The following is a 16,434-nucleotide window of genomic DNA, read 5'->3' on the forward strand; positions in this document are numbered from 1 at the left end:
CCAAAGAGGAAACTATTAATCGTCCGGTACATGCAAACATGCAATGACAAAGGTGATATGGAGACCGTCTATGTTTCCAAAGTGGAAACAAATGAAGAAAAGGGTTCTTTCATATGCAAGGTGGAGTGAACGTTATCCATGTTGTTTTGCAAGGCCCAGTCAGCTGCAACCACAATCTCATGAATTTCAGATGAGCAGTGTTGTGAAAACGGTACTGGTATTGAACTAACAGATTTGAAATGATGAAAAGATTGTACCATGTTTGATCTATGTTGCATCCTTGATCTGTTGTACTGGTGCTGTTTCTGTTAATTGCATTTGATCAAACATTTTTTTCAAGCTTAAATAGGATGAGTATAAAAATAAGCATCAAGGACCAGACAAAATGATGTGTAGTAATATATCTGGTCTTGACTCTCTGTAGTAATTAATTGTTCTGATAGCAAAACACAAGGTCTTGTTTCTTTTAAAATTATTGTGAGCATTTTATACATGACTCATTGATATGGAGCATGATTTAATGAAACAAAAATAAAACAGTCCTGATTTGGGCGCAAATAGCCCCTGTAGCGCCGAGATCGATCCGGCTATCAAACGGGATTTTGTTTTTTGGGGGCCTCTGCAGGGAACGCCCTGCCGAGGCCGCACTTACCTCACTTGCTGCAGGAAGAGAGCGGGGCGGTATTTAAAAATGGCACCCAATCTCTGGAACCCCCCTTAGTAAGTTCTCGAGCCCCCCTCACCCCACTTAAGGGCAGGGCATCTCTGGGCCTGATTCCATTGTAACCTGGTGGCACTGCCAGGGTGCCCAAGTGGCAGCAAGAGTGCCAGGGTACCACTTTGCGCAGAGCCTGTCAACCTGGGTGCCTCCCTACGATGGCCTGGGAGCCATCCCCCCAGATGCCGTTAAACCTGGTCCACATTTATGTGGGCTAGTGCTAAATGGCTCTGTGGCGAGGTCTCGCAGGTGTAGGCGTACAATCTCAGGCTTATCGGGCGCAGATGTATTTAAATGAGCATAATCGCTCATTTAAATATGTTAATCTGGATCTCTCCCAGCGAGGGAGAGGTCCAGTACGTGAGGTCAAGATCTGATGAGATCTCGCGAGGCATTCCGAGCGTTGCAATCATAACATATGGAGCACGATTTAATGAAACAAAAATAAAACAGTCCTGATTTGGGCGCAAATAACCCCTGTAGTGCCGAGATCGATCCGGCTATCAAACGGGATTTTGTTTTTTGGGGGCACTTACCTCACTTGCTGCAGGAAGAGAGCGGGGCGGTATTTAAAAATGGCACCCAATCTCTGGAACCCCCTTCTTAGTAAGTCCTCGAGCTCCCCTCACCCCACTTAAGGGCAGGGCATCTCTGGGCCTGATTCCATTGTAACCTGGTGGCACTGCCAGGGTGCCCAAGTGGCAGCAAGAGTGCCAGGGTACCACTTTGCGCAGAGCCTGTCAACCTGGGTGCCTCCCTACGATGGCCTGGGAGCCATCCCCCCAGATGCCGTTAAACCTGGTCCACATTTATGTGGGCTAGTGCTAAATGGCTCTGTGGCGAGGTCTCGCAGGTGTAGGCGTACAATCTCAGGCTTATCGGGCGCAGATGTATTTAAATGAGCATAATCGCTCATTTAAATATGTTAATCTGAATCTCTCCCAGCGAGGGAGAGGTCCAGTACGTGAGGTCAAGATCTGATGAGATCTCGCGAGGCATTCCGAGCGTTGCAATCATAACAGCCTCTGCGTGACTGAGCCAGATGGGACGAGGCTGTTCGATCAGGCCCATAGTTGATTTGCTGAAGAAAGTTAGAAGGCCAGGGGCTGACTTGAGAAAGTTGTGCTCAGGTACTCTTTCCCCCCCCTTCCCCCCCCCCCCCCCCCCCCCCCACCCCCCCCCAACCCCTGCTTGGAGTGTGGAGTAAATGTAATAGCCTTGTTGAGATATGTCCTGTACCTCTGGACTTGTAAATTTATTATGGCTTTTTGTGTTTCCCAAGTAATACAATTTGTTTCAGTTGGCCTTTGTATCCAAAATTCAAATATTTTCTCAAAAGATTGCCATTCTGCATTCTCGCTATTTATCTGCCTCTCACTCCCAAGCTTTTTCAGACGAGTGTGCACACAGTGTCTGCTGTTGCTTGTGGGATACTGATGGTTCAGATGAGAATCCTTTCTGGTGATGAGTTAAGAGTATCGTACAAGAATCCTATTGGTCTAAGTGTGAATGTTCTTTCAGCACATTTATGCAGTGGCATTTCTAGGTCGTTTGAACTGGGCACAAGCACTTGGGGTGAGATTCTCCAGCCACTCCTGCCCGGTGACCAAAAATTCCGCCCAAGGTCGATGGACCTTTACATGGTCTGCATCCTGTCCGTGGCGATCTTGCGGCAAGCGCGGCCGAAGAATCCAGCCCTTAATGAACAAATGAGATTTGATAATCCAAAACAGAACCTTCAGCTTCCCATTAGCATTTCCTGTTATCTATTTATTGCGCACCCTCAACCAGCATAATAACATAATCCTGTAACCTGGTTAACATTTCCAGCATTCGTCTTACTGTACATAGAAGAGTTTGTGAATATTTGGTACTTGGCTCATCAGAAGAACATGCACATATTAAATAATTCTAATTGCGTGGTTCCTTTTACAAAAGTACAAAATATGATTATTTGTTTTAAAGCTAATGCTCATTTTTAAATATATTTTTTAGCATTCACACCTCGGACAGTCAGCAAGAGTTCTTCAAGATGTTGGATGAAAAAATTGAAAGGGTAAGTTTTTAATTAGAGTACAGTTTCTTTATGCGTTTCATGACTAATTAATTATGACATGATGTACTTTTCTTGAGTTTAAAATTACTTTCCCCCTCCCTTCAACTGTCTTTTGTTCTTCCACAACTTGTCAGAATTTAGTTACCTCCTCTAAAGTTTGGCAATCTGCGAGAATACATAAACCTTATAGTCAGACTCGTCTCCCAAGAGAGGAAAATGTGCACTTAAAATGTCAGCATGATTGATTTTAATGCATTTATTAGCAGTTCTCTATAACGTGGTATGCAGGGTTGTATGGACAGAGAATATTCAGATATACCCTCATGATTTTTTTTATTCTCTAATGGAATTTGGGCATCACTGATGAGTCCAGCGTTTGTTGCCAATCCCTGATTGCTCTTGACCTGAGTAGCTTGCTGGGCCATTGCAGAGGGCAGTTTAAGAGTCAACCACATTACTATGTGCCTCTAGTCACATGGATGCTAGAATGGGTAGGGAGAGCAAATTTCCTTCCCTAAAGGACATTAGTGAACAGATGAATATTTACAACAATGGATGATAATTTCATGGGTAGACTGAAACTGGTTTTATATTCCAGATTTATTAACTGCATTTAAATTCCTCCTGTCCCCAAGAGCATTAGCCTAGGCCTCTGAATTACTCGTCCAGAGAGATTACCACTGTGCTACCTGCCCTTGAATATACTTGTTATCTAATTAAAATTTGCGATGTGATGAATTCATTTTTTATTACCTACCAAGAAATCTCAACTTAATTTTGTCAGTTAATAAAAATGTTGATAAAGATAACTTGAGGGAAGCTTCAAATGACAATGACAATTCATGAGGCATATCCCCACTTTACTAAGAAAACCTAGGGGAAAATTGCGCTCCCAACACCATTGTGGTTTTTAAACATTGTAGCATACAACAACAATAAAACGTTCGCTAAATAAACTCAGTTATAGTTTTAAGACTGTTCAACAGATTGTTGACCTGTGAAGTTGATGGTGTACATTCTGTTGAGCATTCCCAATATCCAGGTGCTGAGTTTAAATCACTATGCAAATAAAATGCATCATCGACTTATCCAAAAAAACAGCCCTCAGACAGCCAGTGCCAGGTGCCTTGTTTTGATCGAGTCAGTACTAATGCATTCTTCAGATGTTAAAATGCCTAGCTTGGCTTGTGAAGAAGGGAAACTGCAGTATGCTAAATGGCACAAAAGCAAAAAACACCAGGTACACTGAACAGACAAGGTAGCACCTACAGATTAAGCAGACAAATTGACATCTTGGATGGGGACCATTGGTTAAAACCGGAAGATATTACTCCATGATAGCATTTAAAAAGAAAAGAGAGATGGGAATGGGGATGGAAACACCAGCACACTCTCATTCACATACCCCATAAATGGAATGATCTGTAAAAAAGGAAAATACAACTGATCAAATTGAAAAAGAAATACTGGCATGAGATGAGGTTATTTCTGCCATTTAGAGTTGGGTGATCAGCCATGATCGTGATGAATGGCGGAGCAGACTCGAAGGGCCAAAAGGCCCCCTCCTGCTCCTATCTTCTATGTATCTATGTCAACCACATGCTCCCTTCCCATTAAGTATTTTATAAACCTTTATTTCCTTTCCCTCCACATTCCCCTTTTTATGTTTGTTTCTAACACTGTTTATCGGCAATATCTTTAGATGTTGGCTCTTGTCAAACCTGCAGTGTGTCAGCATGTTCTCTCTTCACAGATGCTGCCTGACCTGAGCTTTCCCAAGATTGTGTCCCTGATTTCCAGCATCTGCTTTTGTTTCTATTTGATTTTTTTTTTTGTTATTTCAGTTTTATTCAAGTGGAAATGTTCAGTTGCCTTCCACCTCTGCCACATTTTCTGCTCCAAATATGAATGAATACATTCTTATAGATACCGGAGTAAATTTACATAGCCACACAAATTATTATTGACTCGTGCATCCTCTTTACTGAGCACCAACTTTTGTTTTACACCAGGAAGGCAGTCTTTCTCAGCAAATTTAACGTTTCAATTTTTAATTCGTAATACTATACACTACATGTATTGAATCAGATATTCTTTACATAATTCATGTTTTTAGTCAAATGGAAGTATTTTGCCCCATGTGACAGAAGAAAGCTAATCTTTGCCTCAAGTAGTCTGAAGTTATTGCCACTTTTGTATGTAACTGTTTAAGATTAGCAAATGCAGATCGCAGGCATTGATTTCCCTTATTTTGAAGTAGGATAAGGATCCGGAGCGCTGTGGCTCGGAAAGGCCACTTCCTCTGTTAAATGTAGATGTGAAATTGCTGGCAAAGTTCTTGACCACACACATAGAGGATTGTGTTCAGGGGGTAATAGGGGAGGACCAGACGGGATTTGTTAAGGGACAACACCTGACGTCCAACATTAGGTGGCTCCTAAATGTAATAATGATGCCTGCGGAGGGGCACGAGGTCAAGGTGGTGGTGGCCATGGATGCAGAAAAGGACTTTGATCGAGTGGAGTGGAAATACTTGTGCGATGTTCTGGGAAGGTTTGGGTTTGGGCAGGGATTTGTGGATTGGGTCCGGTTGTTATATCAGGCACCGGTGGCGAATGTGAGGATAAACTGGGCTCGATCAGAATATTTTAGTTTGTGCCGGGGGACAAGACAGGGGTGTCCACTTTCCCCAGTACTGTTTACCTTGGCCAATAGAGGCTTTGGTAATGGCACTGAGAGCATCGAACATTTGGCGGGGGATAGTGAGATGGGGGGTGGAACATAGGGTCTCGCTCTATGCGGGTGATTTGCTCCTTTATCTAACAGACCTGTTGGGGGGAATTGCAGGAATTATGGAGATACTGGAAGAATTTGGCCAGTTCTCAGGTTGCAAACTGAATATGGGCAAAAATGAGGTTTTTGCGATCCAGGCAAGGGGGAAGGAGAGGTGACTGAGGGAGATGCTGTTCAAAGTGGTGGGAGAGAATTTTAGGTACCTGAGGATTCAAGTGGCAAGGGACTGGGGTCAGCTTCATGAACTATATTTGGCCAGGTTGATTGAGCAAATGAAAGGGGACGTCCGTAGGTGGGACGTGCACCCGCTGTCACTGGCGGGGAGGATACAGACTGTGAAAATGACAGTCTTCCCGAGATTGCTGTTCGTGTTTCAGTGCCTTCCAATCTTCATCCCCAAGGTATTTTTTAGGAAGATGAATGCGGCGACCTCGGGTTTTATATGGGCCGGGAAAGCCCCGAGGATGAAAAAGGTCCTTCTTGAATGGAGGCGCGGGAGGGGGGCCTGAACTTTATTAATTACTACTGGGCGGCTAATATATCAATGGTCAGGAAATGGGTAGTGGGGGGAGAGGTCGGTGTGTGAGCGAGTGGAGGCTGCACCTTGCAAGGGCACGAGTCTGAAGGCTTTGTTAACGGCACCTCTGCCATTCTCGCCGGCTCGGTACTCCACAGGCCAGTGGTAGTGGCAGCCCTAAGAGTGTGGAGGCAATGGAGGCAGCACATGAGACTGGAGTGGGTGTCAGTGTGGTCACCGATCTGTGATAACCACTGATTTGTTCCGGAAGTGCTGGACGGGGGCTTCAGGAGATGGCAGCGGGCAGGGATTGAGAGATTTGGGGACCTCTTCATTGAAGAGGGCTTCCCGAGCCTTGAGGAGCTAGAGGAGGAGTTTGAGTTATATGGTGGGAATGGGTTTCGGTACCCGAAGGTACGGAATTTTGTTCGGAGGCAGGTCTCGAGCTTTCCTCGGCTCCCACTATGGGGGCTACAGGATATGATACTGTCCAAAACGGGTTAGGGAGGGAAGGGCCTCGGATATATACAAGGAACTGATGGAGTGGGAAGGGGTCCCAATCGGGAGGTGAAGAGGAAGTGGGAGGAAGAGCTGGGCAGAGAGTTGGAAGTCAGGTTATGGGCGAAGGCCTGAGGGGAGTCAATGCATCCTCGTCATGTGCCAGGCTTGGCCTGATCCAGTTCAAGGTGGTCTGCAGGGCTCATATGACTGTGGCCCGGATGAGTAGGTTTTTTGAGGAGGTGGAGGACAGGTGTGGGGTGGGTGGAGGGGAAGGGGGGTGGGGGGGGTCCCACGAATCAGGTACATACGTTCTGGGCATGTCCGAGGCTATGGGGATTCTGGCAGGGATTTTCAGATGTCATGTCAGCGGTCCTGGAAGGGAGGGTGATTCAGAGTCCAGTGATGGCAATATTTGGAGTGGTGGAAGATCCGGGAGCCCGGGGGGGGGGGGCCGACGTTTTGGCCTGTGCCTCCCTGGTGGCCCGGAGACAGATTTTGCTGGAATGGAGGGACTCGGAGCCCCCAAAATCGGGGGTTTGTGTCAGTGACATGGCAGGGTTTCTTAGGCTAGAGAAAATTAAGTTAGCCTTAAGGGGTTTGTTGCAGGGTTTCGCTCGGAGGTGGCAGTCGTTCATCGACTTCTTCAAGGAAAATTGATCGTCAGCAAGGGGGGGGGGGGGCGGGGAGGGGAGCCATGGAAGGGACGGATAAGGGCAGGGAATTTAAAGTATGGGTAGTTAAGGTTTAGGGCTGGGGGGAGTTGTGTATGTTATTGCGGGGTTCTTGCGTGTGTTGGATCTCTATGTTTAAAATGTTAAAATTATAAATGCCTCAATAAAATATATATTTTAAAAAAAGATTAGCAAATGCAGTTTGTCTACATTCCAGTTGATGGGTTTTCTCTGGGGTCTTTTATTACCTATTTGCGGTTCGTACCATAGAACAACCCTCCTACTTGACATTTCATATTTGTGATCTTTTGTCAAGAACGTGTCGCAAACAGCAATGAAAAGTTGCTAAATGAAGAAATACACAATTAAATGGTTCTTCAAGTTATTGAGAACATGGAAAAAAACTGGTCCACTATTGGTTTGGGATTCCAAATACCAGTGATCCCATGCTATTATTCTGCTGTTGTGTGGAAACATTTAAGAACTGTTGGAGTATTAGAACCATGTGTGTTTAGGATTCCAATCATTTTAATTTGTTCACAAGATACTTACTGATCAGAAATGCCATTCAGCTCATACTAGTTTGTCGATCCATCAAGATCCTAATGTTTCCCAATTCCACTACTTTAAAGGGAATTGTATTCCATACATTCTTTTACTTTGATATATCACCAACCCATTTCATAATTTATCATCTCCCTCTTCTGATTCCACTGCTCCTCCTAGTTGAGTATAATTTGCACAAGTTCACTTTATTAAGTCCTTATGCAAAATGGAAAAGTTGGTCATCACATCACTGAGTGATGCCCACTCAGCCCAACATTACTTCTCAAACTAACCAACTCTCAGAGTTTGCTCTGAATTCTCATATCTTTGTCAGTTGCCTTTAAGAAACCTAGATGCATGATGCCATGGGAAATTTCAAAATCCAGTTGGAAAAAGCACAGGAGATTAGCCAACTACAATCTTTACCTTCCAAATCCACGACTGCAATGTACTACATTGTTACTGTGCAGCTAACCATGTTTACATAGCGTAGTAGTGAGATTTTGGGGTCAATGGATGCTGGTGTCTGTCTTATTTCCCCTTCTTGAATATGGGCACCACGTTAGTCTGGTTCAATTCTATAGGTAGCTTGCTGGTCTCCATTAACGTCACCCCATAAGTCACATGGTCTCGGTACTTGGAGATACCTTGGTTATCTCCATTTTGTGCCTGTTGTTAATGTTTTCCCTTGTGAATATTTCGAAGAAGGAATCATTCAGAATATTTACTCTCTTTGTGTTCACCCTTGGTCTTCAGCATCTGTAAGTTTATCAGCTTTTCTCTGCACTCCTACCAATGTTGCTCTGAAGGAATTTTTTACTGCTGCTTTTATCTTCTGTTGGTGTGCAGTTTTCTAGGTCTCTCTTTACCTTCAAAATATTTATGCATTTTCTCATCTTTGTCCAATTAATCTCCTTCCTCCCTGTAGGATTTGCTTGATTTCTCCTCTTTATTTCACTTTTCCATAAGATTTTAAATTGAGATTCATTCTTTGCTCAGTTCAGTACTCTCCAGTCACCACAATGCCATCTGCAACTGTTTGTGAAAGTGGTGTGACTGAATTGCATGGGATTGGCTGGAGCTATTGATGAAATTCCTTATCTTGCTCATTCAACCCTATAATGAGTAAAAACAAAAAAAAGTGAACAGAAAAGTAAAGTGAGCAGAATCAACATTTCATGTGACAAATCAAAGCAATTTTTCTGGTAAAGTGTGTCTGTTTGCAGTAAATATGTTACATAGGCAAGTAAGCAATGATTAAACAGCACTAAGTACGCATGAGACGATGTTTAAGCTGTTTTTATTTTGCAGTGGGTATCTCATGTCATAAGTTCTTTTTAGTAATTTGTAATGGAAATATGCTGATTTTTGTACCGGTTTCCATGTGTTTTTGAGGTACTCCTCCCTTTCTCTCCAATTATTAAGTTGTAGTATTCAGATCATTTGCTGTCACTATTTCAGCCTTTTCTCAGCTAAAAGGTGAAGGTACTTCTATCCATTTTATGATTACATACAATAAAGAGACGTGGGGATTTGGCTGTCCTCAGTCCCATAAATCTGCTCAATACCACGTCCCTGGTGATTGTAATTTTTCGGAGTTCCTCCCTCCCTTACATTTCCTGACTTACAGCTATTTCTGGGATGTTACTTTTATCCGCTATATTGAAGACTGATGTAAAAAATACCTGTTCAATTCATCTACCTTCTCCCTACTTTCCATTATCAATTCCCCAGACGCACCTTCCAAAGGACCAGTGTTCACTTTAACTCTTCTAATGTGAATATCTATAGAAACTCTTAATATGCATCATTATATTTCCAGCTATCTTTCTCTAGTACTGTAATTTTTCCATCCTTATTAACCCTTTTGTCATTCTTTGCTTTATATTCTGCCCAGTTTTCTGACCTGCCACTTATCTTTGCGCAATTATATACTTTTTCTTTAATTCTGATACCGTCTTTAACTTTTTTTTGATTAACCAAAGATGGTGGGCCTTCCCCACGGAATTTTCCTTTCTCATTGGAATCTGCCTATTCTGTGTATTCTGAAATGTTCCTTTAAATGTCTGCAACAGCATTTCTATTGACCTATCTCTTAACCTAATTTCCCAGTTCCAGGACAGTTCAGGTATAGACCGTCCCAATGATACAGATCCTACTTTCCCCAATATTGGTGTCAGTGCTCCACAAACTTGAAGTGTGTCAAGCATTCTGGGTAAATGACCAGTCCATTCAGTTGTGATTGTCTCAATATGATGTCGATGTTTGGCATGCTAGTTCAGGTGAGCATCTGTGTCTGGTATTTTGTCCCGCCATCTGATCTTCAGAAGCTTCCAATGGCAGCTTAAGTGAAACTGGTTGAGCTTTCTGGCATGACAACTGGCACACAGTCCACTCTCACATGCATAGCGTGGGCAAGACTATTGCTCTGTAGACTTCCAGTTTGGCAGGTAGACTTACTGATGTTCATTCCCAGCCTGATGGTGGAAGCCTGTCAAAGGCTACACTGAATTTAGCAATTCTTCCATATGGCTTGTCATCAATATAGATAGCTTGAGAGAGAGTGTGCTGCCGAGGTAAGTGACTTTGTTCATTGCTGGCTGGTTCCTTTCGTGGACTGAAACCTTGAGCTACAGGCTTTCCTGTAGCAGCTGGTCCATTATTTCAGTTTCCAATATTCCAGGAAAATTGCCAAGAATAGAACATGGATTTCTACACCATGTACACAATGTTACCAAGGTCTCTGACCTAGTCAGCCATGAGGGCCCTGGGAAAGTAATGTAAACATTTGACTGCCCTGAGGAATTAATCGCCATGGTTCTACAGCTCCATGACAGCAAGCTGGGGCGGGATTCTCCAACCCCCCGCCGGATCGGAGAATCGCCGGGGGCTGGCGTGAATTCCGCCCCCCCCCCCCCCGCCGTGTCCCGAAGTCTCCACCACCAGACATTTGATGGGGGCGGAAATCGGCCGGTCGGCGGGCCCACCCCCGCCGATTCTCCGGCCCGCGATGGGCCGAAGTCCCGCTGCTGGAATGCCTGTCCCGCCAGCGTGGATTAAACCACCCTTTGAACGGCGGGACAAGGCGGTGCGGGTGGGCTCCGGGGTCCTGGAGGGGGGGGGGGGCACGGGGGGATCTGGCCCCGTGGGGTGCCCCCACGGTGGCCTGGCCCGCGATTGGGGCCCACCGATCCGCAGGCGGGCCTGTGCTGTGGGAGCATTCTTTTTCTTCTGTCTTCGCCATGGTCTTCAATATGGCAGAGGCGGAAGAGAACCCCTCCCCTGCGCATGTGCGGGGATGAAGTCAGCAGCCGCTGACGCTCCCGCGCATGCGCGGACCCGCGTCGCCCGGCGAAGACCTTTCGGCCCCGGCTGGCGTGGCGCCAAAGGCCTTTCCTGCCAGCCGGTGGAGTGGAAACCGCTCCGGCGCGGGCCTGGCCCCTAAAGGTGCGGAGACTTACGCACCTTTGGGGCGGCCCGACGTCGGAGTGGTTCCCGCCACTCCATCACGCCGGGACCCCCCCCCCGCCCCTGGTGTGTGTTTTGGATGATACTGAATCTTCTGACCCATTCCCAGTCAGGGTCCCATGCTGGCACCAACCGCCTTCAGTATGTTTTTCTCCACCAAGCTATCGGATGTCTTTCGTGATGGTGATCCCGGCATCAAAATCAGATATTTAATGAATGGAAGCTGCCAAATCTGAGATGACTCCGGGCAAAGTCTACAGGAACATTAGTTGTGATTTCCTGTTTGCTGATAACTGTGTAATAGTTGCTGGTTTATAGCTTGAAATGCACTGTAGCATGGACTTGTTCTCCAATGTATGTGCCAACATTACCCTTGCCCAGCCTGCTCCAGGAAAGTCCTATTTTGATTCTAATGTTTCAGCCCATGACCAGAACCTGTTGGTAGTGGATAAGTTCAAAAATTATTTATAGCAGAGAAGGAGGCCTTTTAGTCTGTTTTGTGACATTTGTCGTTATCAGTATGAATACTTGCTCCTTTTTGAATATGACAGGGTTTTTTGTGGCAACCAGACACGTGCGTGGTTTCTTTCTCAAAGTTCAAGGGATGGTCTTTATCTTTCAGCTATTGGCATCAGTTGCTATATTGTTTCTGTTGAAGTTAAAACATAATTTTTCCTGATCTGAGCACCAAATAGAATTTCCTTGCACTGAATAGGTTTGTTGCTATGCTTTGACTTAGTGTTAAAATCCACATTGAGTGCTTCAATGAAGCTGTCCACATCACAGACCACTATGACTGTGGTCTGTTGATTAAGCCTGAGTGACCCATGTTTCCATATCCAGCTTTGATGTCTATGAGAGATGATAAACTATTTGTCTGTATCCTAAGATGCAGGAAGCACGAGATCAGACAACTCCAAATCTAGCCAGGGTTCCATTTCTTACAGTCAGGAAGGAGTCCGACACAGACAGAAAAGTGAGAAAAATAGTTGTTAACAGTGTCCTTTGGTAAGCACACTAGAAATGTACAGAAGAAGAATTTCATGCGTGAAATCTTTCAAAGGCCACTTAGTTCCTCCTGTGCAACAGGTGTCATTGATCAAATTTTCTGTTTCACTCTACTGACTGCATTTTGTCTCACCCAACTTTAATACTTGGAGCCCAGTTCTAAAACAGAATCAAATGATTGCAAAAGCTTATCTTCATGAAATCAGGTGATATTGATGCACTATTATTGTAGACCAATGGCACCTTCTTTCACAAAGCAATTTGAGCACAATGTTTTACGGTAACCATGATCAAGGCAACATGTGCTTTTGTAAGAATTATTTCCGTGATGATCCTTATAATAAGGAATGAGTTTAATGAGGGGATTGATCCATTTCCACAAAATTTGGTTTTTGTATTGCAATTGCTCCATTCTGTAGGATCCAGCTCATTTCTGTGTTATTGATTGAGAGTGAACGAGCATAAAATGCATCTACATTGAACTGTGAAAACACTGAGCAAACTTGATCATTGTAAGAGAAGCAAGGATCAGAAATTGAGAATCCCTTCGTGCCCTTTAAGGGCAAGAATAGACAGAATTCAGTTTTTCTCCCCCATTAAAAATTCACCAAATTTTAATGGTGTAGAAGGAGGCCATTTGGCCTATAGTGTCTGCACCAGCTCTCCACATAGAAGCTAACCACGGATACTTAAATGTTTGTTTAATTGAACACCTTCTAAATAATAGACAAAGGGAACACCGTTACAAAGGAGAGAAGTGATGGGTATGCTCCAAAATGGGTTTGGGGAGAGAATCCACAATTGGATCCAACTGTTTTACATAATCATCAGTAGCAGTTTCAATCAATGGGTGGTAATTGGAAAGCTTTCCAATCAAATGTGGAGTCAGTCAGGGCTGTCCTCTCTTCCCTTGTCTTGTTTGTGCGTTGTATCGAACGATTTTCCAAGTTCATCAGGGGAATACAGAGGGATAACTCAAGTCAGAGCCTCCCTGTACATAGACTACATCACCATTGCTCGGTTCTGCTGTCAGTGCACAGACTGAGAAACATCTGCAGTCAGTTTAAACTATCCTTCGGACCCAAAGTAAACCATGGCATGAGAGCATGATCATGTACTTTGGGAACTGGACCAACCGATCCTTTGCACCTTTCCTCGCCAGGTTAGTCTATCTGAAGGTCCTGGGAATATGGTTCAGAGGACGAGCGCTAAAAACAGACTATGATGAAACAAAAGCTGGGTACGTGAGAGCTCCCTCTCCATTGCAAATAAATACCTGATCATTGGTGTTGCTGTCGATGCCGCAGGTCTGGCCCAAAGCCCAGTCTTGCTTTGATTACGCATGCCAAATAAAGTATCCACCTGTAAGATGGTTAGTTTGATCAATGTGATTGCAGTACAGAATAGTACGATCAGTCACACAGTGAAATGTACACAGCTAAAATTTGATAGTGTTAGGTTGGGTTTCTTGCCTGCTCTGATTAAGTCAGTAGGCTGTGAGTTTCCTTCCCTAGTCAAGGTGTTGATGTCTCCCATGTGTGTTAACTGTTATTAATTCTAATGAGAAAATGGAACAGTTGTAAGCTATAACATGGTAAATTTGCCATGCTTAAAATGAATCAAAACATTCCAGGACCAGTATTCGAATGAATTAAATAAAGACTACAGATCCTTTATATAATCCAAAAACCTGCCTGAAAGTCAGCATAGGAATGCAAGAGTTGTTGCAGCGGTAGAGATGGAGGAATTTGCTAATGATGAGGATTTTAAAAGGGAAACTAGGGTGGATGATGAATACCAACCTTGTCATGGAAAAGTTTTTTTTAAAGCATAGATGCAACTGGGACAGCAGGTTAATGTGTACCAGCAAGTATGGAGGTGTGGGTTGAAGTAATGGAGAATAAGATTTTCACGTGTTCAGTGTTGAGCCACATAGTCTTAGCTGATGTGGAGGTCAGTGACTGCAGACTTCAGTCTGCCGGAGATTAAAACATGGTGAAGATGTCCATAATTCAAATACAGACCAAACTATCTGGATATTTTCCATGAGAGTTCCAAGTGAAATGAGTTTGGTCTTTTCCAGCATTGTGCCAAGTGGATGTGGCTTCACTGCACACCAAGAGCTTATTCTTTGTCATTAATTTGGCAGTGTCAGGAGAAATGTAGCCAGTGGTTTTGAGGCTGCTATTCCAAAGCTACCAATTGGGCTGATTCTTGTTTGGATAAAGGATCTTTAGTCTGCATTTGATCCATGCTATTGCTGCCCCTGGAGTGCTTGATGCTTTCCCCCATCAACTTATCAATTTTAATCTTTGGTGTCAGTAATTTAAGAGATGGAATTATTTGTCTCAATCCCCTTCCTGTCAACAACTCAGTCCATCACTATTTGGATAGCATAATGTTTGATTGCCACCTTTGCTAATACCTGTTACACCATTGTGGGACATGCCTTTATTTCTTGAAAACATACCTTTTCCATATAGTATATTTTACAGTCTTTGCTTAAACTTACTATGTCTTCAGCATTATGTCATGTTAAGCTGAAAAGGTTGCAGTAGAATTTTAAAAATGCAATATAATTTGAAAAAAGAACTGTCATGGGCTGGATTCTCTGCTTGCGGGATACTCCGTTGCGCTGACAGCGCACCCACGCCTAGGGATTTCCCAACGGCATTGGACTGCCCACCATGGGAAACTCCATTGGCCAGCTGGTGGTATGGAGAATCCCGCTGCTGGTGGGGGCGCACTGGTGTGAGATGGAGAATCCCGCCCCATATGTTTATCGAACTGGTCATTCAATTTATAATCAAATTGATTTCATGTATATTATGAAATGTACTTGTATCCTAAGATGTGCACTATGAGTAAAAATAAAATTGGTAATAAATGCTAACAAAGCAGTTTTACATTGGATTCTAGATGGCAATAGATAATTTTCAAAGAAAGCTGTCATCTACATTGATTATTTTTTGCATTTAAATGCATTAAGGTGAAGTTGGTTTCAGGAAGAAGAACATTCTTTATTCAATTTTAAAAAGTGTTTATATTTTTTTAGGGACGTGACTACTGTTCAGAAGAAGAGGACATTACATAGTGCCAATCCTTTCACACAATGTATGACTACCACTGTGTATATAGACTAAAGCCAGACCAGTATGTACTAGTTACCACTGCGAATAAGACCTCATTGGAGGTGGAAGTCTTTTTGGCATTGCGTTCTACATTATGGGACTAATGTTTCCTTGCGAATGGAAATGAAAGCATCGCTGAGGACTATCAATGCTCTTTGCTGCCAATGATTTCCTTTCTGCATTCTTACTTTTTGTGCCCGCAAGTATGCAACTTTGAACATCACCTCAAATTCCAAGAAAGGCAACTGGTGACATAAGTAATAGGAAGTCTATTTGAAAACTCTGCATGGTTGACTTGGTGTTCTCATCATGTCTAGAAGCACAAGCTTTCTCTGAACTTTCAAAATCTGTGAAAGGCGCCTGTCAAGTCTTGTGAATTTGGATTGATGCGACCATGGATAGATCTCTTCCTGTTCTTGATTCCTTCAGTCATGGCTACAAGCAGTGAGCGGGTGAAATGCACAGCAAGCGGCAAAGGGCCTGTTACTTTCTACAAAGACGCTGTTTCATATACCCAACAATTGGATACACAATGTTGAATATAAAACTTTTATTCTCTCTGTTAGAACTGATAAGCACCTGTCCTATCCCAAAAAAATATATAAAAAGCTTTTTGTCTCGGTGCTGGATAATATGGTTGCTTTTAGCAGATAATGGTGTTCTCGGCGACATTTTGAATTTTTTTTTCTATTAATAAAAACATTGTAGTTTCTTCCTGTGGTTTGCTATTGCTTTTTCATTTCATGAGTATGTAAACAGAAGTTGGTTTATGAAATTGTTTTCCGATTTGTGATTATCACTAAACTTAACGGGCCATATGAATACTCAATCACAAAGATTAATCTTTGGAGCCCAGTTTAATTGAATCTTCAGAAAACCTCGGTAATGCAGGTCAACATGTTTATCGTGTTCTCTTACAGGATCACATCAAATCAGAAGTGAATGCAAGAATAAAGGAATCAATCACACTGGAAATATGCATGAGTGCACGAGGTTGCATTATATGACACATTTAAAAGGTATTG

At 43.4% G+C, this 16,434-nt stretch overlaps 1 protein-coding gene across 3 annotated transcripts in view; it reads left to right on the forward strand.

The window, feature by feature from the left end:
• Positions 1 to 16,121, forward strand: part of LOC140426612 (uncharacterized protein C1orf21-like) — a 288,021-nt gene extending 271,900 nt beyond the window's left edge. For all 3 annotated transcript variants that reach the window (XM_072511599.1, XM_072511601.1, XM_072511600.1), the window contains 2 exons: positions 2,714 to 2,774; positions 15,334 to 16,121. In XM_072511599.1, coding sequence (XP_072367700.1) covers positions 2,714 to 2,774; positions 15,334 to 15,372 — 100 coding nt within the window. In that variant the 3' untranslated portion in view covers positions 15,373 to 16,121. The remainder of the gene's footprint in view (positions 1 to 2,713; positions 2,775 to 15,333) is intronic.
• The last annotated feature ends 313 nt before the right edge of the window (positions 16,122 to 16,434 follow it).

This window comes from Scyliorhinus torazame, chromosome 7 (genome assembly GCF_047496885.1).
Source record: "Scyliorhinus torazame isolate Kashiwa2021f chromosome 7, sScyTor2.1, whole genome shotgun sequence".
NCBI classification, from domain to species: Eukaryota; Metazoa; Chordata; class Chondrichthyes; order Carcharhiniformes; family Scyliorhinidae; genus Scyliorhinus; species Scyliorhinus torazame.